The sequence below is a fragment of the Xyrauchen texanus genome, chromosome 44 (assembly GCF_025860055.1).
Source record: "Xyrauchen texanus isolate HMW12.3.18 chromosome 44, RBS_HiC_50CHRs, whole genome shotgun sequence".
In the NCBI taxonomy this organism is placed as follows: Eukaryota; Metazoa; Chordata; class Actinopteri; order Cypriniformes; family Catostomidae; genus Xyrauchen; species Xyrauchen texanus.
In genome coordinates this window covers 29,550,221-29,576,898 of record NC_068319.1, presented here as the reverse complement: position 1 = coordinate 29,576,898, position 26,678 = coordinate 29,550,221, and the positions used below count along the sequence as shown (strand labels likewise).

Here is a 26,678-nt window from a genome sequence, read left to right as displayed (position 1 = left end):
AGACTGCTATAGGGTAGCTCTGAAACCAAAATGTTGGCTTTGGTACGATACCTGCCCTGGTACCTCGGAATCAATACTAAATTGATACTATAATCAACAAATAAAAAGCCTCAGATTTTTTATGAAAATACACAGAAAATGACTTGATTGAAAGAACTGCATAAAGTCTCACAGATACAAATTATGCGTTTTCCATTTACATTTTTCTGTATACCATGTTAATTGTTTTAATTAAATGTCATGATCAAATGGTGTTTAATCAAATTGATACATACAGCTTTAATAAAATAATAAAATAAAACGATATATATATATATATATATATATATATATATATATATATATATATATATATATATATATATATATATATATTATTATTATTTTTAATTGCAATTTTATTTTTGGTAAAATAAAATACTGCACAACAGAGCTTCACAGTATTTATGTAAACATTAATGAAAAAACAATCTGATCACCTGTGGCACAAGACTGTTATGGCTGAATCACAACATGCTGATAAAACACTTGAATTTGTGATATTGCGTACAGATTATAATAATAATATTAAAACAACCATTTAATATTATATAATATTATATAATTGTAACTTTTTGAATATTACATACCTAACCCTTCATACAGTAGTTACATTTTTCTGTCTTCCATTTGAATAGAGCTTTCATGTTAGTGGGACTTTTATTTTGAAAGACCTTTGAGTTCTTCCTGTTTTTCGGGTTAGTTATATCAAGATTCCCATTAGTGCTGGGATAAACCTTGTTTTAGGAATCTCTAAACAAACTGCATGAAAATGAAGAACCAGTAGCATGTGTTGAGTTTGTATGAGTGTGTGCGCATGCGTGCACCCGTGTGTGTGTGTGGGTGTTTGTGAAACAGATGACAGAGCGGCACCTCTTGTTCTTTCTGTAGCGTGCAGCGCATGTGACTGAATATTATTCAATTTAATTACATCCTTCTGCTGTTTAATGATCACGTTTGGCAATATCCAGAGGTTTTTTATTTTATTTTCAATTTGTCATTGATTTCATCTCAAAACTGTCACATCTCATATCGTTTTGAAACTTTTTTGACAGTAACATAGACATTCAGGGGTAGGTTTTTTTCCCCCTTGGGCCAGTAAGCAACCACCCACAATGCATTGTAGCAGCGAGTTATGCATGAACAAGAACCTGTTTTATTCATATAATTCTATTTCATGTCTCAATTTGATTACTTTTAAGATAAAGATCACATTATTTAAAGAAAATGACACTTTCATTTACACCTTAAAAATGGTTATATACCACTATTATCTCCAGGGTGAGATCACAAACTATAAACCATGTCTACAAACTATGCTTTCATCCAGAACCCCTGCTCTCTATCCTCCACAGAACTTCAATAAAAGCTCTGCTCGATCCTAACAACAACAGTACTGTTTCCTACAGAGCACGAATGCAACGGGATGCTGAACTGTGACTGGGTTCCTTTTTTCTGTGCTGTGCTTCTCTGGGGGAGCTAGCGAGGCATGACACTGATGCAGTGCAAGGCAAATGCTGGAACTGAATGCAAGACCTCTATGACACTCACAACACTCAACGGCTACATTGTTCATCACGTTGGCACAATAGAGTGAAGTGTAACGTATTATGTAGCATTAACACTGTCAGTCAAAAGTTTGGACACACCTACTTATTATTTATTACTACTGTTTTACTTTTTAGAACAATGTTTAAGTCATCAAATTAAGAAATAACACAAATGGAAGTATGGGAATTATGCAATGACAAAAACAATTATACATATGAAAACCATCTTCCTGAGATCCTTTTTAAACAGCATTGAAGGGCTTTACATGTATGCTGGACATCTAATTTACAACAGATCAATGAACAAGTTATAAAAAAAATGTAAAAAAACTGAGTACGGTCATAAAAACACATTTGTGCATGGAACTACTTTATAATGAGACGGATCAGAATCTACCATTTCTGGTTCAAACCAAATGACGCGTCCAAGCTTTTGTTATTAATTAAAAAATGCCACTTCAGAAATAGTACCATGCCTTGTGCTGTTTCTAACAAGTTATTGGATAAATAACTTTATTTGTGTGTGTGTGTGAGGAGAGAGAGAGAGAGAGAGTGAGAGTGAGAGAGAGAGAGATGGAGCGTGTGTGATCACCCGTTGCCACACCCAAGCAGAGATGCTGTCAGCTTTCTGAAGATCAGCTTTCTCAGTGGAAAAATAGCCATCCATGTGGGGGTAATTCTCCCTAATTCGTGGTAGCCGGTGTGCAAGAGTCTTTCACTATAGAAACCGCAATGTCCTCTGGCATATTGAACAGTACTTTTTCTCCAATGTGGAAAGTCCAATAAGAGGTAAGCGCCTTTAGTTTGTGTAATTAATCAGTCTGTTGTGTCTCTCAGCTGTGATGAGCCATAATGCTGAAGTTGTTCGTTTAAAGCCGTTTAAAGCTATTTTCTAGCTGTAGTTGTGTAGTAGTAGTAATACGAGTGATAACGGAGCGCTGTTCTATGCAAACAATGACTGACGGACTCACTTCACTTCACCAAATGCTCATATTACACACAAACATTTTCTTTTGCCACCACCAGCTGGCTAACTTATGTAATGTCAGATAATAAAATAAAAATACATGTAAGAGACACTTATACAGTAACTCTTAACACATCTACGATACTCTTACACTTCAGTTTAGAACAGCACGACACAAGCGGAGTGATACACACATAGATTGTCAGAACATCAGTGCTCATGGACAGTCTCTCGTCCAATCAGATTTGAGGATCGGAAGAATCTGTTGTATATTATACAATATATATTTAAATTCCAGTGGTTGATTTGTATTAAAACAAACATATTTAAATTTCTTTCTTATTATTGTTTAATGAAGGTGTCCTCACAATTAAATTGGAACATGTTTGCCATACCTTCATTTATTTTTGGTAATTTTCAAATGCCTTTTATTATGTATATATTTTACAGTTTTAGCCTTGTCCCAGACCCAGACTGTCAATATTAAACTATGAAAATCCATTATAAAACTATTAATTATTATGTGTTAAACTATGATAACCTACACAAAGAGTGAAAAACAAACCATTTCTATATTTATTTTGTGAAAATGATTACTATAATTTTGTTCAAAAATCAAGACTGTTCTACAAAATGTTGTGTTCTTGTTCTCAAAAGTTGACAAAAGTGTCAGTGAAGAGCGTGCATACGATGAAATCTGAGACAAGTGATGTTTGAAGAAAACACAATATTGCCTAAATATTGCATAAAATCAAGGACGTAACCATATCTTGAACATTGGGTGGGGGGTGCGGTGCGGAGTTACTGTAGAATTCATCAGTTTGAACCAGTCTGCCATCCTCCGATGAACTCCCTAATCAAATAAAGGTATTTCAATCCACAGCACTGCCCCTCACTGGATGTTTTCTGATTTTGGCACCATTCAGAGTAAATTCTAGAGATCAGGAGTTACAGAAATACTCAAACCACCCCGTCTGGCACCAACAATCTTCCATGCGATTATCTAATCAGCCAATTGTGTGGCAGCAGTGCAGTGCATAAAATCATGCAGATACGGGTCAGGAGCTTCAGTTCATATTAACCATTGGAATGGGGAACAAATTTGATTCTGTGATTTGGACCGTGGCATTATTGTTGGTGCCAGACGGGCTGGTTTAAGAATTTCTGTAACTGCTGATCTCCTGGGACTCTGAATGGTGCCAAAAACAGAAAACATTTAATGAGCAGCAGTTCTGTGGACAGAAACGCCTTGTTGATGAGAGAGGTCAACAAAGAATGGCCAGACTGATTCGAACTGACAAAGTCTATGGTAACTCAGATAACTGCTCTGTACAATTGTGGTGAGCAGAATATAATCTCAGAATGCTATTCTGAGATGCGTGATGCGCTGTTTTGGCGTTACAAGGGGGACCTACACAATATTAGGCAGGTGGTTTTAATGTTGTGGCTGATCGGTATATTGTGGTATATTGCCTCCAATTTGTAGGTAAACTATTTGCTCTAGATTTTATTTACATGTTTGTTAGGTGCTACTAGTTATAAAAAAAAAGGGAACTAGAAAATGCACACAACTGTCATGTCTCAGGAGGTTAAATTAGCCTACAAATTGGCCATTTTATAAAAAAGAAATAACACAAAATGTAATTTCCAACACAGATTTCTATTAAAGTAAATATATATAAGTTTCTTGTTCTTTAAAGTAACTCACACATAGGCACAGCATATATCTGTCTACAAAACTAATTTCAAGCATTTAGGTATAAGCCTTTAGATCAAAAGGTTTCAAAGATCATGAGAAACATCAATTCAGTCAAGCATGTCCAAGTTTTTTGATTGGTAGCATGTGTACAAAGCTGTTTATAAGTATATGGTGTGTTGCTAATTCTGAACTACAACTGTGCCTTAATTGGAGCATGTGGATGAACTATGGTGCATTAATTTTGTACTATCATTGAAAGATCTCCCTTGACAGGATGCAAACACATGGAATCTCACTAACATGCGAAGACTGTGAACAGCTATCGAATAGAATAAATTGATCCCCAGAGCAAGTTTTTATGTCATTATGATATCATTAAAGGACAAATTCTCATAGAGCATATAAAATTTGGCTCCGTGATGCTGATATTATCTGCCATATCACAAGGCAAACCCTTGCGGTGCACCAAAAAATCGTTTCATTTGTTTTTTGCAATTATATGGTAGTCAAGAGAATTGACCTTTTTGAAATTTCCCAGCATCTTAACATAATATTAAGTATGAGTGGGGACAGTTTGTTTGTTGAATAAGTCACTGTGGCTTTAGACCATCTGCTTGTGATTGCGCCATTGAAATAAAGCATACGATAACATCTGAATTGAAAGGATCTATCTGTGAGTGGAACAGTTTGAGAATCACTGTTCATTGTCCAACACTGGACAATCTGTAGCCGATCCCTACTGAAAAGAGCAGCATGACTTGTATGCTCTTCCTAGCCGGTTAATGCTGGTTTGGGGCTGGTCTGGCTGATGAAGCAATGCAAAACTTAGCTGGTGAATATGGCCAACAAGCAGGGTTAGAGTTAGCAAACTGTACTGTAATAGCCAGAACGTATTTTGGCCGATATTAAGAAGTATGGGCCTATTGTCCCGTATTTAGCGGGACACTTTATGTGCACCCCAATTCACAGCTCTAAACTGGTCCAACCAGGCAACCAGTATCATCACATAGCATCTCAAATGTTGCTCTGGTCATTCTGAAATGCCAGAGACAAAGGCTGTCATCAAAATGACTGGCTACTGTACACCCACTTTTTCAGCCAACTTAGTTCCAGAAGAATTTTTCCCATTCATTTTTTTAATTGATTTCATTAATTTAATTAATTTCTTTAAATTATCCATAAAAGCATTTTAAGCCATAACCAAACCAACCAACTCCAAAATAATTCATAACATTAATTTCAAGATTTTAAATAAATTACACAATCACAAATGAAGTAATCGGATTGCAAATGGCATAATCACAAATAAATAAATACATAAAATAAAGAGAAATATATAAAACTATTGATTTATATTTGTTGATTATAAGTATATAATCAACAACTGTCACTCCCAGACACAAGGCATCTACCGCAGAAGTTTGTCAGGTCACTTTGCATAGTCTAAACTGCAAGTAGTTAAATAAACATTACATTTAATAAAAGAGCCACAGTGGCTTTGCCAATGGCTACATTGGTAAAGCAATTTCCATTTTCCACAAATGTTTCCAAAAGTAATGATTACATTCTCTTGAGCACATGGGATGGAATCTTTTGCAATATTCCAGTTCTTGCCATAAATTACATTTGCAACTTAGATAGAAACATAGCTAATGTTAGTCACAAATCAGTAACAGTGTAGGGTTTAATTAACAACTACAATTTGCACTTACCCAATACAATGACGACAGTCTTCAACAAGCTCATCATAGTGTCCCTGTTCCGCCGTTGACCCGAGCTGTGCCGGGACATCCTCATGGTCCGTTGTCTTACATACATGAATATGTGGGCGTAAAGAACAACCATCACCACAAAGGTTACCAGGTTGAAGATCGCCCAGAAGCCCAGGTAAGAATTGCTGTAGAGGGGTGCCATGTTGGAGCAGGTCTCTATAGCACAGATGCAGTTCCAGCCCACGCTGGGAATGGCACCCATGACAATAGACATGGTCCAAATGATGACAATAACCACAACTACTCGCCGATTACTCATGCGTGTGTGGAGTTGCATGCGGAAAACCGTGATGTGGCGCTCAATGGCTATTGCCAGTAAGTTAGCAACTGAGGCTGTCAGGCTCGTATCAATAAGGCCCTGGCGCAACAACCATGTGCTAACCGTTAGCCTTCTTGTATTGGGTCCGGTGTTAAACATCAAGTAGAAATAGGCAAGTCCTGCAAAGAAGTCCGCAGCTGCTAGGTTAGCCATTAGATAGTAGATTGGGAAATGAAATCGGCGGTTGATGTAGATGGCCACCATCACGAGCAAGTTAGCGAGCATAATGAAAATACACACTGTAATACCGAGTCCCATTACTAGCTTGCTTACAGTATTCCATTCTGTGGCCAGATACTTCTTACTATTATTGTAAAAAAAGGCTATGGTTTCATTGTAGTAGCATTGTCCATCACCCATCCTGAATCCTGAAAGGTTATGTTTCTGCAAAAGATCGAGAAAAAAAGTGTCAGAATTTTTTTTTGATTTAAACTTGCACAAAAACACCAGTTTTGTCTTGTTATCCAGTAGAAATAAAATCGTTAACCCTTTCGCATGTATGATCAAACCGGTGTGATTACACTAGGCTGGGCTCAGATGCGTACGATCAAACAGGTGTGATCTGCATTCATGCTGCTGTTTACCAGCAAAATCGGTTGTCATAATGAACCAGCTGCTCAAATAGTCTTTTAAACATCACAATATCTTTATTGTTTTTATGTTACAAACTTTAAAACAATCACTAAATAAAGTTATAAAGCTGTTACCGTCGGAGTGCACTGTTTAGATGTAGCACTGCGGCCATGTTTTCTGATGTCAAAGAATATACAAACTAGTCAGTCCACTCAAGCTTTCTCCCATTCCGTCCATCACAACAACTTCTGGGGCTTGGAGAGTGGAAGGGCTAGGTTTTTAGGACCTTCTATGCTTCTCATTTTGCATGCTTCAATGACAATACAAACTCAGAATCCCATCTTGCATTGCAACAAAATTATGGCGATGTGCACAGCAGGCAAGCCAATTGCGAACGCATCTTATCTATCATAATCATTCATTATAAACATCTAATATTATCTCTTCATAATAAATAATCTGACCTCCAGTGCATCTGCTGTGAATTGTGAGGTAAGATTTATTTTAATTACAGTGTGAATTAAAGAACTCATGCTGGGAGAAACACATGTGAAAAGGTTAAACCAAGATCAGTTTACTAGTGAAGCAAAATTGCATACGATGATAAATAGGGCTGAGTATTTAATGTGTTTATTTTGTGTGATTAATTCTATAAAAAAAAATGCATTAAAAATAGTGCAATCAATCATGCCTTCTGGCCTATACCTAAATTCCATAATAAAAGTGTGTAGTTTCCTACCTACCAGAGAGCAATTCAAGCTTGAAGTACATGTTACTTCATATTTAAAAAAAACTGGGGATAGTCAGTGTGCCTTAAAGTGAGAGTTCACCCAAAAATGAAAATTCTCTCATCATTTACTCACCCTCATGGCATCCCAGATGTGTATGACTTTCTTTCTTCTGCTGAACACAAACAGATTAATAGAATAATAAACAGATGAATATTTAAGTCCTTTTTTTACTGTCAATCTCTACTTTAACTTTCTTCATTTGTTTTTGGTGATTCAGATTATTTGTGCACCTACTGGGCAGGGAGAAGCATGTAAAGTAAAAATTACTTAAATATTTATCTGTTTCTCACCCACACCTATCATATCACTTCTGAAGATATAGATTTAACCACAGGAGTCCTATTGATTAATTTTCCGGTGCCTTTATGTGCTTTTTGGAGCTTCAAAATTTTGGTACCCATTTACTTGTGAGGACCTACAGAGCTGAGATATTCTTGTGTGTTCAGCAGAAGAAACAAAGTAATTTATTTCTGGGATGGCATGAGGGCGTGCAAATGATGAGAGAATTTAAATTTCTGGGTGAATTATCCCTTTAAGTCAACTCACATGCAGCGCTGCCACAGAACAAGAGCCTTTCAAAAGTATCCATCTAACACACATGTACATAGACTGATAATTGAATTAACAATAGCACAGACTGTGAAACCAGGACAGATTGACAAGCTCATTGATATGGGAATAAATCATACAATAAATTTACATCTAAAACCACTTTTTGTGTAGTCTAATCAATACTTTAGTCATATGGCACAATAATCCAATATATTTCAATCTGAATATACTGTATGCATATTCAGTATATTCATATTATGTATTATTTATAGGGCTGTCAATCAATTAAAATGCTTTAGCAAATTAATTGCATGCATAAATATTTGCTGAAAAAGCCCCTCAAATAACAATAATTCTATATATAATTTTTAAATGATTATAAATAATATATATATATATATATATATATATATATATATATATATATATATATATATATATATATATATATATATATATATATATATATATATATATATACACATATATACACACATATATATATAAAATAAAACAATTATAATTAATGTAATTAAAATGCTAATTAAAGTACAAATTCAAAATTTTAATTAAAGTACAATCCAAAAAGTGGCTTTAGAATGCAATATATTGTTTATTTCCATATTATTGAACATAAGCCAATCATTGGCCTACATTTCACAGCAATCCATTATGAACGGAATTCATCAATAATTCCAAGATTTATTATGAGGGCTTGTCTAAGGATGCGTCAATGTGCACCTGCATCAGATAGTTGCTTTTGGAGCATCTCGGTTGCATCAGTCATAAACTGAACATTTTTAGGTCACTGTGTCAAGATAAATGAAGTTTGAAACTTTGAAAAACACTTTGGATTTGCATTCCGGATTTGCATCAAGCTGTTTCAATGCAAGAGCGTGTTCTAATCTTGTGTTGTCTGCTCTCGTTAAGTGTGGTTTGTTCTCTGTATAAGCTGCACATTGCCTATACAGAGAGTTTCGCATACTGCCCCCGGAGAAAAATGTGGTACTGCAAAATTGAATTGCTCAAATATAAGGAATATTCCTTATTAAGGTCCAGTGACATGATTAGTTGCGTGCAATTTTTTGGATGCATTATTTTTAATAGAATTAATCGCACTGAATAAATCGACAGCCCTAATTAATTATATTGGGTGCTTTTCTCAGCAATTAATTCAATGAAAGATTTTAATTGATTGACATCCCTAATATTAAGAGTTGTTTTGAGGGAATATATATTTAATTGGAAAACATTTTTACTCCCCTATTGGAAAATGGTTATGTTTTAAGCATAAATGAAACTAAATTTTGTGAGTTTTATGCTTAAGATTAGAAAAGACAATGGGGTAAGAAAAATATACTTCATTCAAGATGTCTTCTCTGTAAACAAGTCTTAATGTCTTGTATAATTTTTCTGCTTTATTAAATGCATTGGGTCGGATGTTTATGGAAAACAAGACAAAAATACTGATCAAGACTTTTATGCAGCCTAGTCATCACATTCAACTGATAACATTACAAATGATAAAGGTCATACATGGATTAAAGTTTTTTCAACTACATGCATTTAGGCAATTTGATTTAGAGACACATGCACAATAATTGAACAATTCATAATTCTAAAATAAAGTGTTGATGTATATTATCTGTCCCTCTGACAATAAACAAGAGCATTTTAAATCCATGGGTACACCTTTCACCCAACATGTGCATTACGGACAATAACAAGCAATATCATTGACCTCAGAAATGAGTCTTTTACTCTGTTGAAGTTTCACAAACATGCAATTGCCATCTGGTCCTGTTTTATTAGCATCTTACCTCATAACATGACCTGTGAAAACCATCAAACAAGGAAATGCTAGCAGCTTGCATAAACACACACACAAACACACACACACACGAACGCACGCACGCACGCACACACACACGCGCACACACACACACACACACACACACACACACACAATAGTAGTCTGTAGAACAGGCTTTAGACTCTAAAAGAAAACTATTATACACATCAATGCAAGACTTCTTTTAAATTGGCTGACTGTCACTTCCCAAACAACCAGCACAGGAAACATGCCTCATCTGGGTATTTCAAGAGCCTGAGTGTGTTTCTGTAATTTAACCCTAATGTGTATGTAAAGTTACCAGTGAAGTTTAACAGTGCTCACTATTTTTTAAGCTTAAGACACATTTTGGATGTGTCTTTGGAACATTTTTCTCAAGTATAATTACAAAACACTTACAGAACAAAACACTGCATAACATTACAGAATTCATCAAATTAATTGTTACTGTAATACTTAATGATGATGATTGTGGTTTAGTTTTCCCACCAAAAAAAAATGTAACTTCCTGTATAATGATATCTATTATTATTTAAAGGGTTATTCCAAAGGACTAACATGATGGAAGGCAAAACCTATATACAATAACAGCAAATACAAATTACCTTGTGATATACAATAAGTGCTTAGCTCTGTGTTGGTGTGTGAAATCCTGGTAACATTTAATATAATAAGCAATAGGAAAAAGAATAATAATTTCAATGCTATAATTTCTTTTTCCCATTCCTAAAACTCCCATACAGACATTTATTTCTGCTTTCATTAACGATATCTCACACTCTGCCTGCTATCAACTGTTTAGAGCTCAAATGCCAAACAAGAGTGGATGACCTTTCCATAGTTATTGTGTACTTCTAAACCTATCATCACCACACATTGGTCCATAGTGCTGGAACACAGACAGACAGATCCTGTCATTGTGTGTAGATATGTTTTATCATATAGCCTCAGGCCTCTGATCTCCCTAAACTAAAGGCAATGGACAAAAGCGGTCTGTGCACAAATGTCTATAAACTGCCTCTGCCAGCAGAAGTCACGCTCAAAGCCACAGTTTCAGCACTATAATCTATAATGATTAAAGAGAGTGGAAAGGAAATTCCAGTTTGACCTTGACATGGTATATTTGATAACCACATGCTAAAAAACCTGCTAAGAATTTTAAGGAATCATTATGCAAAAGTAAACACTTACTCTTAATAGCTTAGGAGCTATGTAGCATATGATGTAGAATAAATACTTTGCAGTGTACAGTTTGAGGTTATAGTAGTCCCCCTCAAGTTCACACAGGTGCCATAGCAAAGTAAATACAAGTGTAGTTCATCAAATTAACTATGGACATGGTCCACTAACGTTTTTTAATTTTTAACAGTGTATGTCACTACAATTGTACAGAGTGGTTATCTGAGTTACCATAGCCTTTCAGTCAACTCAAACCAGTCTGGTTTTTGTCACCATTCTGAGTAAATTCTATAGACTGTTGTGCGTCTGGCATCAACAATCATGCTATGGTCGAAATCACAGAGATAACATTTTCCCCCATTATTATGGTTGATGTGAACATTAACTGAAGCTCCTGACCCAGGACTTTTTTTTTTGCATTGCACTGCAGCCACACAATTGGCTAATTAGATAAATCGCATGAATAAGTAGGTGTGAAGGTGTTCCTAAAAAAGTGCTCGACTGTAATCGATTACATTTTTTATCTTATTAATTGTAGAATATGCTGATTGATTAATCAAATTAATCACATAAATCAATGTTTGCCAAAATAATAGACCCCCAAATAAAGATAATTAAATATCATAATCAAAATAATTATAAATATAATAAAACATGACATTATTGTGGCAGAAGTGTAAAGCATTGATTCGAAAATACAAAAAGTGATTTTAGAAATCAAAATTTTACTTTTATTCCTATGTTATTGAGCATAAGCCTAAAACTGGCCTGCTTTCCACAGCAATCCATTTAGCAATCTGTCCGAGGTAAGGCTGTTTTCCCATTCTTGCATTTCCGCACTATTTTTGTTTATGTACACATGCGTCAGATTGACACTTTTGGAACGTCTCACTGTGGTTACGTCACATTTCACTGGTTGTCCTACGTTTCTAGCTATAAATGCTGCATTATTAAGATGCTGTTTAAAGTTAAATGCAGTTTGAAACTTTTGAAAAACAGAGCTGACTGGCCTGTGCTGACTGCAACTCACAAAAATGCTTTAAAAGTGGGCTTATGAAATTTTCTATTTTCAAATAAATGCCTCTTGCTTTGATACTTTTGTATCAATTACAGTTTTACATTTTTAAGTGTGGCTTAAGTGAAAAAATACTTTTTAGGGCCACTGTACTTTCAATACACCCAGCACAAAAATCCTTGCATGCATGTGCCGGCTTATTAAGTGATTTATCAATGAAAATCTTGGAAGCATATCACAATAATAATAAAAGAGTTTGTTTGAAACAACTCATCAGAAAATGTATCAGAACCGGATCTTAATCAACACTTTGAAATGGCATCAAAATCAAATATTGCTATGCAACATAAATATTGCACAGGACACTTTGTGAGAATCAGGTTGGGGAATGAGCAACAGCACCAGCCTAGATCCATTTCAGTATTTGTCCCCTGCCTGTCTGAGAGCACAATGCAGGCATTTTTCTGCATTCATCCTGTCAAAAAGCAATAAAACCCAATTATTACAAAGAATAAGTTGTTCACGTAGCAACATAGGCTATGTGAGGCAATACTGCCAATGTGATTCACACCAAAATGATGCAATTTCTGCCCATATTTAGGCAGGCATCTGCAAACTGTTAACAATCCAGGGGGAATGCAGAAATGCAGGTAAAGCAGTGTATTTATTCACAAACTTTTCACAAATCATATTCACAAACTTTTAGCAGATTCAAAAGCAATTCTGCACTGCAAAAGACATATTAAAAATTATAATGTCTATAATTGTGGTAAAGCTCTTGTAACTGAGAACTCATGCCATACAAAGCAGAAACCCGTATCCAGTATTCTACCTCCTAAATCTACTCCAGATCATCATTCATCCCCCCCAAAGACAGCTTAGTTTGGGGGAAGTCATTTGTTTCAGTTCTTCATTTGGTCCCCTCAGTCAAAATCCTGTAATCATCGTCATAAGTCCTTGTTTGGCATACTCCAGTGTCCTCCTGCCAAAGCTATGTTCAACTTCAACCCAGTTGCAGGTGCTGTGATGGTAACATTCACTTTGCACCCTTAGGCTCTGGTGGATCCCTACAAACTAAATTCGTTGGGGTGCTCAGGAGTTCACTTAATGTGTTCCTGGACTGTTGATCAATATGTCCACATGACCAGGGGGCAGGTACGGGTCCAAGTCACGCTGGTGTTGGTCATTCAAGGAATTAAAGGGTGACCAAATTGTTCAAGCTGGGTGGTCAGAATATGGCTGAATAACCCCACAGTCTTGCTCAGGGGGTACAAGGGGTAGAATAGGTCTTTTTTTTTCCTGCCTCTAGCGGAAACTTCTGTTCTTCTTCTAGTGTCACCGTCCTGTCGACTATAACTAATGTAGTCAAAACTTATCAAAACAGCCTGTAGTTGACTAGTTGCTTTCCATTTGATTTACAAAACACGTGGATGATTTTTCAAAACGTAGGATGGTACGGGAAGACTAAGGATTCTAATATTATAGTTTTAGAGGTTGGGGGTCTTTCAGAAATTCGCAGTAAACCCACCTCTTCAGACTCTACTACACCAGTTAATGCTCTGCACCGATAGACAAGTCGCTCAAATTTACTTTGATAAGGATGACACAAATACTACAGTAATCTCTGATTTATGCAAAAAGGACTCCAAATACAACAAAAACACCAATATATAAATATAACGACTAGCTGGCGCAAGCTAGTGGATCAGCACAACTTTTGGGATATCTAACCTGGTTGCTATTTGTTGCTTCAAGAACATGATTTGGTAACAGTTAGAAAAGGGTTTCAAATTGGAGTATGATGACATTGCTGGAATGCATCCCCATCCAGCACGCTAGATCCCGGCTCCACCCGCAATCATCTGATCAAGCGGCTGCAAGAGGAGGGGTAACCGCCTGCAGCTACAGGTATTCCAGACTACACTAAAATATGTAGAATCCAGAATCTAAAATCCAGACACTTATGTTAACTTTTATTTAAATGGTAATAGTAAATGGTCTGCACTTATATAGCACCTTTTTTAACCTTAGAGGTTACCAAAGTGCTTTACACTCTGTCCCATTCACCCATTCACACTCACACACCAATGGCGGCAGAGTTGCCATGCAAGGTACTAACCTGCCATTGGGAGCAACTTGGGGTTCAGTGCCTTAACCAAGGACACTTCGCATGTGGTGTCATGTGGGCTGGGAATCGAACCGCCAACCCTGAAATTAGCAGCCAACCCGGTCTACCACCTGAGCCACAGCCACCCCACAGGTACATTACAGCTTGACGTATGCTTACTTGTAGCTGCACATTTCTAATAAAAAGGTGCTTACGAGGAGATAACATAATGGTTGATGTTTATTCCATTTGATCTGTTCACATAAAAACATAATGACTAGTCAAATTCTACTCAACCAATAGGCTCGACAAGCCTACTATTAAAGGTGAAGTATGTAACTTTTTATGTCAAAATACATTCTACTATCTCAGATTATTGTACAATGGCAACTAAAAGTAAGCCATTCCTGGGGTTCCTTCCCCCAAAAGCATAAACACTGAGCCTCCCAGGCACTATCAAAACACTGATGTTTTTATTTTGAGTGGCCAGCTCAGCTCCACCCATCCCTTTCTAGCTCAACCTTTAGCGTGATTTTGGGGAGTGGCTACTTTAGTTTGCTGTTCAGCCAGGGGAATATCATCCATGGAATACGTGTACAGAGGAAAATAAATTTAACTTTGATTAAAGATGTTAAAAATCAAATTTGAAGTCTTGCTAAAATATGCTTAAACTGCGCTGTCGTTATGCTTAATAGTTACCAGAAGAACCATCCACGTGCTGGATCCCCCGCACCGCACACTCAGCTGCCGTTCAAGGTTGTATGAAAACACACTTTATTTTTGCAAGTCCGTTTGGTGCCACTAGCAGCGCAGAAATGAATCACTTCACCATTAAAAATCAGTAGTCTTGCAACCACTAGTAGTGGTCCGGAACTGAGGCATTTTTTATTTCCCAATATGGTCTCGTATTAAAGCACTCAAGATGCTCAAGCGTCTTGTATTTGCATAGTGAAAACTTGGCTACCCTAGCACCATCTGGAAACTGTGGGAATGCTCAAGCTATGGTTCCCAGATATTCAAATACAAATATCGCCTTTTGGGATATCGCATAACAATTGCTCGATGGAAACACAGAGATGCGAATAAATCTCCAAAAAAATGGTATGCTCACTTTAGGTGGATACATTTTTTATTGGATAAGAAGTCGCATAAACTATGATGGAAACACATTTATCAAATAAACTTCTATTTTATTTGTTAGGAATAAAAGATGAGCATCAAAAAGGTCATGTGACTGAAAAAGATGTTATTACTGGACAAACCAGTGGATTAATCATTGCATCTGCAATGTTGCTCTGGTCATCCTGAAATACTGGTGTATAGAAAATCCAAAGCCTAGAAAGAGTTTGCAGGGCAAATAAGTCAGAAACTAATTTGAACTGTACGGAAGGTTGACACTTTTAAATCTTTTTAATCTTATAGATCCGCACGGTACAGTCATAAGAATGGATGAACACACACATATATAGCACTCCCAGAAGTGTGTTATGCTCTGTTGCTCCCAAACATGAGACAAAGTTCTTTACAGTGTTTTGTCTGTATGCTCTAAACTGTCAGTGTTTCATTAATAAAACACACAGTGGATACATTTTCTCAGGAAGGGACGATTTCATCCTTTTGAACACCCTTGGATGGAAACGAAACTTTATTAGCACATTGTTTTTGTGATAATATGGTTTTTCACATAAATTAAATTCGAAACTTGGATGGAAACATAGCTATAGTCACTAGTTGCATCATTGATAAAATTGTTTTCTTTTTTAAGTATTCGCAAGAGAATGAAAGCCGTCAAATGCACATTGGAATGAAGCCTTCAAAAGCCATAAAGCCTCCTTTTCGAAAACAGAAACATTTAGGCTTTGTTAACACAGGCAGAAAAAAATCTAATTTTTTTGGGCAATCTTAATGATGGTCATACTGTAGATCATTACAAAATAATTTTCTATAAAAAAAATGACTTAAAAACTGAGCTCAGAATGACCATTTTATTACAGTGGAAGATAAAGTTTATGAGGGAAACAGGACACAGGGTTGAACACTTCTAAATGGAACCCACCCATGTGTCATGTACTGTATATGTTACAGGGCAGCCAAAGCAGAGCAAACCTCTTTTAAAATAATACAGACATTGGCTTTACTCACTCAAAGATATGCCCTAATGTGAGTTAGTCAGCGAATATCTCACGCAAGTAAGGGACGCTTGAGCATTTTGAGCGCTCTAATACAGGGTGGGGTTCCTCTTTAAGAGACTTGCTGTCCAACACATTTATGCTTCAATGCGGGACACAAAGCCTTAAATATGGGATGTTTTTCTACCTGCTAAAATACAGGAAAATTGGCGTCACATATGGAATAAAATATAGGACGTCTGGCAAAAACGGGACAGTTGTAAATCCTGTCAGTAGGGCTGGGTGATATGGCCAAAAAAAAATATATATCATAATATTTTTTTCTCATATCGTTGATATTTATCCCATATATACGTTTCATACTATTAACGGGGTTCCACATGTTTGTAAGACCTCAAGGATGAATTAAACATAACTTGTTTGTTTACAAGTAAACTCCAGAGGGTAATGTACCTTTAAAGTATATTCAGTTTAAGATTTTTTCCTACATAACGTGTGTGTGACCTCTTTTCGATTAAGTATCACCAATTTCAAATTCAGCTAACGGTTCCACACTCCAGCTCAGTAGGTGGCGGTAATGCACCAAAAGCTGGATTGTCAACCGCAAATAAACAGCACAAGAAGAAGAAACACTTTCTTGCCTGTGACAGCACTACGGATCATGAAAACATTTTTAACTAAATAGTACATCAATAAACAGCAATGGTGTTGATGTCAGAGTTGTTGTTGTGTTCAGTCGATAGCAAAAGGGATGTCATGAATTTGTAAAAATAAAAAGTGCAAAATGTGAAAATAAATGCTAGGACCATAGTGCTGCACAATTTTCAATACAAAAGTCTCAAGGATATACCAAGGTAGAAACACTAATGTCAAGTCCTGAGGGGAAACTAAATCATAAGCAAATTAGTGGGGGCTTTATCAGCCATCAAAACAGGAACATGGCATCTTAATGGCTTAATGGAATATGATTGGAACTTTTACATCTGAAAGTTTGGTGTCATATGGATTACATATATGTTTCCTTTATGTGATTTTTGGAGCTGCTAAGGTCTGGCCACCATTCACTCACATTGTAAGGGCCTGCAGAGATAAGATATTCTTCTAAAAGTCTTTGCTTGTGTTCTGCTGAAGAAAGAAAGTCATACACATCAGCGATGTCATGAGGGTGAGCAAATGATGAGAGAATTTTCATCCCTTTAAACTGTCTTATGTAGGCCAACAGTAAGATCATTGCAGTTCATGTTAATAATAATAATTATTCCTTACATTTATATTGCACTTTTCTAGGAACTCACTAGCACAGTTTTCCGGCTATTTTTAGGTGTGAGCTTCATTTACATAATCATCGGCCAGGTGAAAGGAGACACAGTACACATTAGCGTCTTCCAGCAGGAAGTTGTTAATCCCTTGAGCGTCGGGACTCTCTGTTGAGATCAAATTTTACAAACTCCTACACAACATCCAGCTTGTTTGAATGTGTATGTACTTGCTACCGCTGCTGTATAACACTTATTGTTGTTCATGGTTATTGTTTATGCACATTCGGTATTCTTGCTCTCTGCAAGCATCAGTTGATTGGCAGCAGAAATGGTGCGTGATAGTGAAGCGCTGAGAAAAGGCTGAGCTTTAGTGTGACACCTGGCCTCCATTCTTAATGGATGAGTGTGACAGACCAACTGGCTGAGGAGGCAAGATCAGCAACAACAGTCGCTAAGTGTGACACCCCCACCCCAATGGAGTTATTCTGAGTCTGCAAGTGTGGTGCTTCAGTGGGTAACCAGGCGAGAGCTGGAGAGTGATATGCTGCTGGCAAATGTGGCAAAGTATTATATGAAGCGGTTGTGGGTATTAGAAGCCATCTGTTATTAAAGCCAAATGTTAACAGCAAGTGTCAAAAAGCCAAAATAAGCATCAAAAGCATTTCCCATGACAAACCTGTTTTCACACTTCTGATTCTAATATCTAATGTGCTTTCTCCTAAATGATATAACCTATGTGTGCAAATAACATGGGACATCATATTAATTTACATATACTGTAGCATAGCAGTGCTGTAAAATATATAGTGTAAAAAAGCAGATGCTACAAGCTCGAATTTACTTTTAATCAAGTTGTACCTCAGTTACTGTTAATGAGGTTTGCGTAACTTTTAGACTTAGAATGGCAGCAAAGCAACCATTTCTAGCTACAAAATTTGCATAGTTTTGGTTTGCAAACAAATAGGGCATCTTTATGTTTCGTCATGATCGATGACTTTATTTTGAGATTTAGACAAGTCTATTGTATCAAAACCACAAAATCTATATAAAGCGCTTAAAGTCAACTTCAAAAGGAGTTTACAACCCATTTTAATGCCATATTCAGATGTATTTCCAGGTGAAACTCTATTCCAAGATTAAATTAAAAACAATAAAATGTTATCCAACAGTGATTGGTTGGATTGTAAAAAGTGGGTGTTACATAACAAAATGGAGCCAGAGGTTGGATGGGAGATGGAAAAAAGTTATAGGGACTGGTCACGCCAGTAGTTGAGCCATAAGAAAGTAAACAGAGTGACTTTTTTGTTTTTATGTTGACTGTAACAAACTCTTAAAATTGTAAACACCTAATAAGGTCCTTCATATTTGCTTCAGAATAGCCTTACTTCTTGGAATGTAACTTCATGTAGTAGGACATCTCACAATTCACGCATAAAATGATAAAATTCTTGAAACGTTTGATGAGACTGAAATCTACATTCTGTTCTCCATGGCTCAGTGATGTTTAAATCTAGCCATGAAAGGTGTTTTGTTATATTTTGGTGAATGGAACCACTCTTTAATTTGTTTTGCAGTGTGCATGGGGACATTAGCACCCTGAATTATGGGAACTTCTAGATACGAGGCACCTGGTTCTGTAAAGTGTTCTTATATTCCTGGGAAGTTCTATAGCCTTGCAAAACAACCATCCAAACTAATGACTCCCACAAGATGGCTGCCCAAATCATTATGAAACACCCACAATGTTTAACAGTTGGCAACAGACCTGGAATCCTTTGGATTTCTCCAAAGTCAAATGTACTTGGATGAAGGTAATAGGATAAAGGATGATATATTAGATTTCTTTCCATTACTCTTTCCATTACTCAGGGAATCCAGGTTTTTGTGCTTCATGAATCTTTCTCTGGATTACCCATAATTCTGGATAGTCTTTAACTACAAATGATTTCCACATTGATAATTTCAAGCTCACAATGGGTCACATGGGTTAATTTTTTAGATACATTTTGAGGTTGTACTTTTGCTTTATTAAATGAACAATCATGTAACATGTCCCTCTATTAAAGAAATAGTTAAGTTTCACTTTCACTATATGGCAAAGTGTAATCAGGAAATTCTGCTAAATGTATCCTTTTGTGTTCCATGGAAGAGGTTATGACAGAATTATCTTTTTGCCTGAACTATTCCTTTAATGAGCTTAGGTGAATGAGAGATGTACTTTGCCAAGTATTTACATAGTATATCAATGTCTAGCATCATTACGTTTCAGATTTTCTCAGACTTATCTCTGAGTGAAATCGGAAGAAGAAGGATGACTTTCTTCAGATAAAATTGGTCTGTGCTAACCAAATTGGAAACACTGCCCCTAGTGGTCAAATTGGTAAGTGTTGTTGGGCTTATGGGCATGTGTGAGCTCTTTTTATGCATGTAAAGTTCACAGAGGGGTGCCAAACGAGAGCTGTGACACAAGCTGTTTTCAGTAGTACAGGCTTTAATAAAGTGAAGAGGAATGCATATTTTAAAAACTTGTTACTGATTATTCGAACGCGATTACTTCCTGGTTTCGACACAGGATCCGAACCCAGGTCTCAAATTTCCGATTTATCGTGTGTTCATGTTGATTTTTCCTTTGTTCAAGTTTCCTTTGACAATGGATATCATTTTGTAGTTGTGAAAACTCAATAATGAAAGTCTACATTTTATAGCTGACACAACTCTTAACTGGCAATCGAATTCTTGACCTTCATTTGCAGGAATTTGTTATTGTAATTCAGATATTTCAAGTTATCTTCTTTTTCATGTGGTAGTTCTTTTATTTTAAACACCATTATATTTAAAAATGCTATACTCCGTTTTATTTTTTAATGTTTTTAAAAGTAAGGTAAAATCAGAGTGCTTTGCTTGTGCACAGTCTCAAACTTCACAGCTTAACTATCTTTTATTCCTACACAACAGTGTTAAGAGTGTAACAAAAGAGACTTTCCGTTTCATATCTGAGACCTGACTAGAGAGCTGTGTTATTAGGCTGACATCAATGTTTCATTTGTGAGTCATATCTGAGCCCATTAGAACATCCTCACTGGAAGTAATCATCTTGAACTTTTATTACTATATATTAGGATGAACTGTCTATCAGGAACATAGGTTGGACATACATCACTATGACAATGAATGTGATCTCTTATGATTAACATAATATGTTATTTTAAAGCTAAGGCACAGTGTTTAAATGGAGTATTCACAGACATCAAAGGGAGACTTGTGGAAGAAGCCAAGGGATGATATAATGCACTGTTATGATCCCAGTTGTGTATGGGAGTGTCTTGAATACGGGCTGCACACATATTAATGCACACAATATAACTTCTAATCAAACAATTTCAAACAAGTTATTTTTGAACATCAAAATTGCAAAGCTCAACCCAGCTTCTCACACACCTCTAAGCAACAAACCACATATATATAAAAAAAAATAATAAAAGTGTGAAAAAGCATGGCTTTTGCCTTGCACACCCACAATGGGCATTAAAATAGAACACAACCATCCACTGCAGCTAGTCAAGGGACCTTCCAGCCATGCCCATTGGGCCCATTTATTTAGAAAGAGCAATTGCATTTAATTGAAGGCCACTGAACACATTTTAGAGTTTGATATCTCCCTTCAGCAGTTTTGACATAGAGCAGGAAGGGCAGTAACCAGCACTGGCAACCCAGCTGCACCCAGTCCTGATCTGGGAGGTGACGGAGAACCATTTGTGTTGTTTGTAAAGGGGAGTTTTCCTGTCTAGCTAGCAGCAGACCAACCACTACGCAGATTAAAACCTTGGCACTAAATATGTTAGGTCTAGCCTTTGAAAAGTGCACAATAAAATGAAGTAGGTGGAAAGAACCTTGTGCTAACTGTATGTATTCACTTTTCTCTAAGCAATGCGTTACAGCAAGTTAATCTCACATATAACTACAATAGTCGACTTTAAGGAGGAAACTACAACATTTTAAATATCTTTGATAATGCACACTTAACAGTAATGTATTGTTCATTTACTGCATACAGTAGATTTTAGGTTAGGTTCTACTTGTAAAGCTAATAAAAACAAATAATCGTATTTGTTTCACACAGTTCAATTAAAGGTGGACTCACGTACACTCTTATTAGATGAAGATTCCAGTCATGACAGGAACCCAAGAATGTAAACAATTCAGAATTTAAGCAAGACAAATTAAGCATTTTTGCATAGATATTATATAGAACTTTATGCCACATTATATATAATATCTATGCAGTAGAAAATGCTTAATTTGTCTTGTTTACATTCTGAATTCATGGCACTATTGTGCTAACGCTAAACGTGGCCATAATATGCAGCAATTACACTTATTGTAATTTATGTCTAATCTAATACAACTGCATACAGTTGCATCTATTTTAAACATACAATTTATGTTTAATCTAATACAACTGTAAAGATCATAGATGGATGCATAAAAGAGTGTTATCAGCAGAATACAGACAAAAGACTGATAAAAGAGCAGCATGTCTTACTTTGGCCAGATGTGTTAATGGTTTTCTCTGGAGATGGCACATGAGTGAATGGGCACTTAAGAGTATTTGGGTAGAATTTATTCCTTTTGTAGAATAATTCAAAAAAATAAAAATGACGTGGTCTTGGTGTGTTCACGTTGACTGATTTTGACTGACCGAATAATGAAAATAAAGTAGGTGGAGTTACAGGAGAACCACTGAAATGAACTCAAAGACTTCTGTTTGGCCGGATTTTGTTCAAATTTAGAAGTTGAGCAGATTGTTGACACTGCTTTTTATATACTTTGAAAGTGAATGGAGAATGGGGATGTTAAGCTCCTAAATGAAAAAGAAACACCATGAAAGTAAACCACATGGCTTTATATTGTCTTCTGAACAAGGCATACCACATAAATTCACTGTTGTGAAAGAAATTTAAGTTGCTCATTGAAAATCCTTCCCTCTGCTTTAGCTCTCAGAGATACGGAGCCCCTTAGAGAAGAGAACAGGGTGGGAAATTATTTTCTGAAGTAGTTTTGTGTTCCCTCGCAGTTAATTTGGGTTCCCTCACAATACATTTAAACCATGGCTTAAAAACAGTCAACACAGTTGAACTATGGTATTTGTAGTAAAACCATAACCACAAAATTTACCATAGATTTATTACAGTATTTTTTACTATTCTGTAGTAACGACATGGTTAATTTGTGGTACCAGTATGATTTTTAAACATGCTCTTACTAAAATTAACCATGGTTTCACTATTGTAAACCTTCAATAAACATTCAACAATGTTTCTTTGTAGTAAGAACCATGTTCATGCACCATAGTGTTATTATTATTATACTACAACTAACCATGCATTTTGGTAGAATGATTATATTTTGTATTACTATAGTCCTTATGTTCCTGTATTGTTAGTATGGTTTTACCATTAATATCATGGTTAAAACATGGTTTCTGTAAAACCTTGTTTAATTTTCATAAAGGATGTTTAAAGAGATGGTTCTGAGGAAACACAAAACAATTCTGAGGGAACACAAAACTATTTCAGAAAATAACATTTCTCTCTGTCCCCTAATCATAAAAAATGTCAAATCTAAATGTGCAGTTTTTTTTAACACAAGCTTAAGTGGAATGTGACAGCTGCCCCAGAGGGCAAGATTATCAGTGAATAACATCTTCAATTTGGCCTATTCCTAACACATCTATCATACGACTTCAGAACATTTGGAATATAGCACACGAGTCACTAGGACTACGCTTTTAAAAATTATATTATATATACATGTAAGAAACAAATTATATAAATAATTTTATTATTTATTACAGTTTTGCATTCCCAGTCCCAGGAAATGCTTAATTTGTCCATTTACTGAATGGAAAATTTACAGATTACAGTAAAATAAGACACTGCATTTAATGAGGTAAAAACTATTTAAGAACACATTAATAAGGTGAGTGTTGTATTAACCTGAATCCTGTCCGAATAGGAATACAGTATTCCAAGGTGTGTTTTTGGGAGCTGGCCAGAAGTACCAGGAATGTTTGACTGCTCTCAGTCTGCATTTATAACGGACCACAACTGGTTGTTACAAAAGTACCTATACAAAACACTGTATGGAACAATTCCTCTGTTGTTAGGCACATGTTATTGTATTGTGAGTGTTTAGACTATTTGGGAAGAGCGGGAGAGTTAGTGTAAACTGGTGCAAACACAGAACTTTACCTTTTGGAAACCCTGTGTGACTGGCACATATGCATTGACCCCAAAATGCATAGCCTCGAAACAAATCTTCAAAGAGCGATTTAAAGTCTATCTTCAAATTTGCATCACTATAGGAGGGTGGTTAAATTGATAAGATGCTGAAAATAGTGACGTTTTGTCGTATAGCCTGCCACGCATTACTCCCTCGGAGATCTGAATGTTGCATGATTCACAGTTAACGTGGCTTACGTATATCGATGTTTATATATATATATATATATATATATATATATATATATATATATATATATATATATATATATATATATAAATAGTTTTATACATCAGTAAAAGCAAATAATACTGATCATGACCCAAAATACTATGGCAGAATAAATATTATTTATTTATTTTGGTTGGGTGAAAATAACAATAATAAGAAAATAATTTTCAGATAAGAAAAGTTTAAATAACCATAAAAAACATATATCATGTACTTTTCATGTAATAAAGCATTATACTTACTTGGGTTGTGAAACAGAAATCCAGGAAATATATTCCAAAACTGAATCGTAACTCCTAAAATTCCTAAAAGCTCAAAAAACACTCGACTGGCTAACAAAGATGGCTGTATTGTGTTCTCGCTGCGTTGTTCAATACAAGGCTGTGTTGAATATTCATTTTATTTCCTCGGTGTTGCGCGCAGATACGGCATTTGAGCTGGAATAATTCACCTCCGTCCAGTTACTCTGAAGAGCTGTGGCACTGAGGCACAGCTGTGTGTATGTGTGACGTTGCGCGCTCTCTCTCTCTCTCTCTCACTCACACACACACACACACACACACACACACACACACACACACACACACACAGACAGAGAGAGAGAGAGACGCTCAAATGCAAACACGCACTGCAGGAGCACTGGTGAGTGTGGATAATTGAAAACACATTGTAAGCTCACTCTGCAATAAAGGTGAATTGTATAAACAGTCAGTGAACAAGTTTTGTAAAAGTGTGAGGGAGGTAGGTAGGTAGGTGGGTGGGCGGAGATTACTATAATTTTTTGAAGATTTGAGCTAAATGACAAAACCTCCCCTTTCAGACATCTTGGGGAAAAAAATAAATTAAGAATTTTTTTTTTAATGATTTTTTTTTTAAATAAAGTTTCTATTATTATATTCATCATCATTTCATTATTGAAATTCAAAATTGGGAGGGAGGGTTCTCAAAAGAGGTCTGTAAGGGCATTAAGTTGAAGCATTAACCCAGCCTGCACCCGAAAGCAAGTGACCCAACCCAACCTCAGTGATAGTCTACCATAACATTTTAAACACAAACTTTACATGAAATCACTTACTCTCTTTATTATTTATTCTGCAAGCCAGTAATTTTTTTTGCAATATTTGTAACAGTACAGTAAACATACACAGTTTTAACAAGGCAGGTCGGCCCCTCAGCACACCAGCGTAAAATGGAAAAAACATTGTCTTACCGTTTATCAACCTCTGAAACTTGGGTGAAGAAACTGCTGGATGAAGAACAATCTGGAATCAGCTGCAACAGTGTAACAGTAAAGGCCTTTGCACACCAAAGCGGGTGGAACCGCTGGACGGGGAGTCTCCTAACAAGGCCACATGTCAAGGTCTGAGTAGATTAGATGGTAAGCGAACAATCAGTTCTCGTAGTCACCATGTTGAATGCTTGAGAAATGGGCAGGAGTAAAGACCTAAGCGACTTTGACAAGGTCCAAATTGTTATGGCCAGATGACTGGGTCAGAGAATATCTGAAATGGCAAGGCTTGTGGGGTGCTTCCAGTCAGCAGTGGTGAGTACCTACCTACTGACAGTGGTCCGAGGAGAGACAAATCGCAAACCGGCGACAGTGTGTTGGGTGCCCAAGGCTCATCGATACGCAAGGACAACGAAGGCTATCCTGTCTGTTCCGAACCGAAAAAAGGTCAGTCTAATGTGGCACAAGTCACAGAAATAGTTTAATGATGGTTACAAGAGGAATGTGTCACAACACACAGTGTATCGCACCCTGCTGCGTATGGGGCTACGTAGTAGCAGACCAGTCATTGTGCTCATGAATCCCTGTCCACCTTCGGAAGCACCTACAATGGGCAAGCGAGCGTCTTAACTGGACCTTGGAGCAGTGGAAGAAGGTTGCCTGGTCCTATGAGTCCAGATTCTTTTTTTACATCACATGGACGGCCGTGTGTGCCATTTACCTGGGGAAGTGATGGCACCAGGATGCACTGTAGGAAGACAGCAAGCCGATGGAGGGAGTGTAATGCTCTGGGCAATGTTCTGCTGGGAAACCCTTGGTCCGGCCATTCATGTAAACAATTTGACCTTTGACACCTACCTAAACATCGTTGCAGGCCAGGTACACTCATTCATGGCAATGGTATCCCTTGATGACAGTGACCTCTTTCAGCAGGATAATGTGCCCTGCCACACTGCACACATTGTTCAGGAATGGTTTGAGGAACAAGAGTTCAACATTTTGCCCTGGCCTCCAAATTCCCCAGATCTCAATCTGATTGAGCATTTGTGGGATGTGCTGGACCAACAAGTCAGATCCACGGTGGCTCCTCCTTGCAATTAACAGGACTTGTAGGATCTGCTGTTAATATCTTGG

The 26,678-nt window shown here is 36.6% G+C and overlaps 1 protein-coding gene across 2 annotated transcripts in view; it reads right to left on the bottom strand.

The window, feature by feature from the left end:
• lpar1 (lysophosphatidic acid receptor 1) overlaps nucleotides 1–24,769 on the bottom strand; it is a 62,951-nt gene extending 38,182 nt beyond the window's left edge. For both annotated transcript variants that reach the window (XM_052117729.1, XM_052117728.1), the window contains exons 1-2: nucleotides 24,559–24,769; nucleotides 5,968–6,730 (exon numbers count right to left, since the gene is read on the bottom strand). In XM_052117729.1, coding sequence (XP_051973689.1) covers nucleotides 5,968–6,706 — 739 coding nt within the window. In that variant the 5' untranslated portion in view covers nucleotides 6,707–6,730; nucleotides 24,559–24,769. The remainder of the gene's footprint in view (nucleotides 1–5,967; nucleotides 6,731–24,558) is intronic.
• Nucleotides 24,770–26,678: the final 1,909 nt, after the last annotated feature.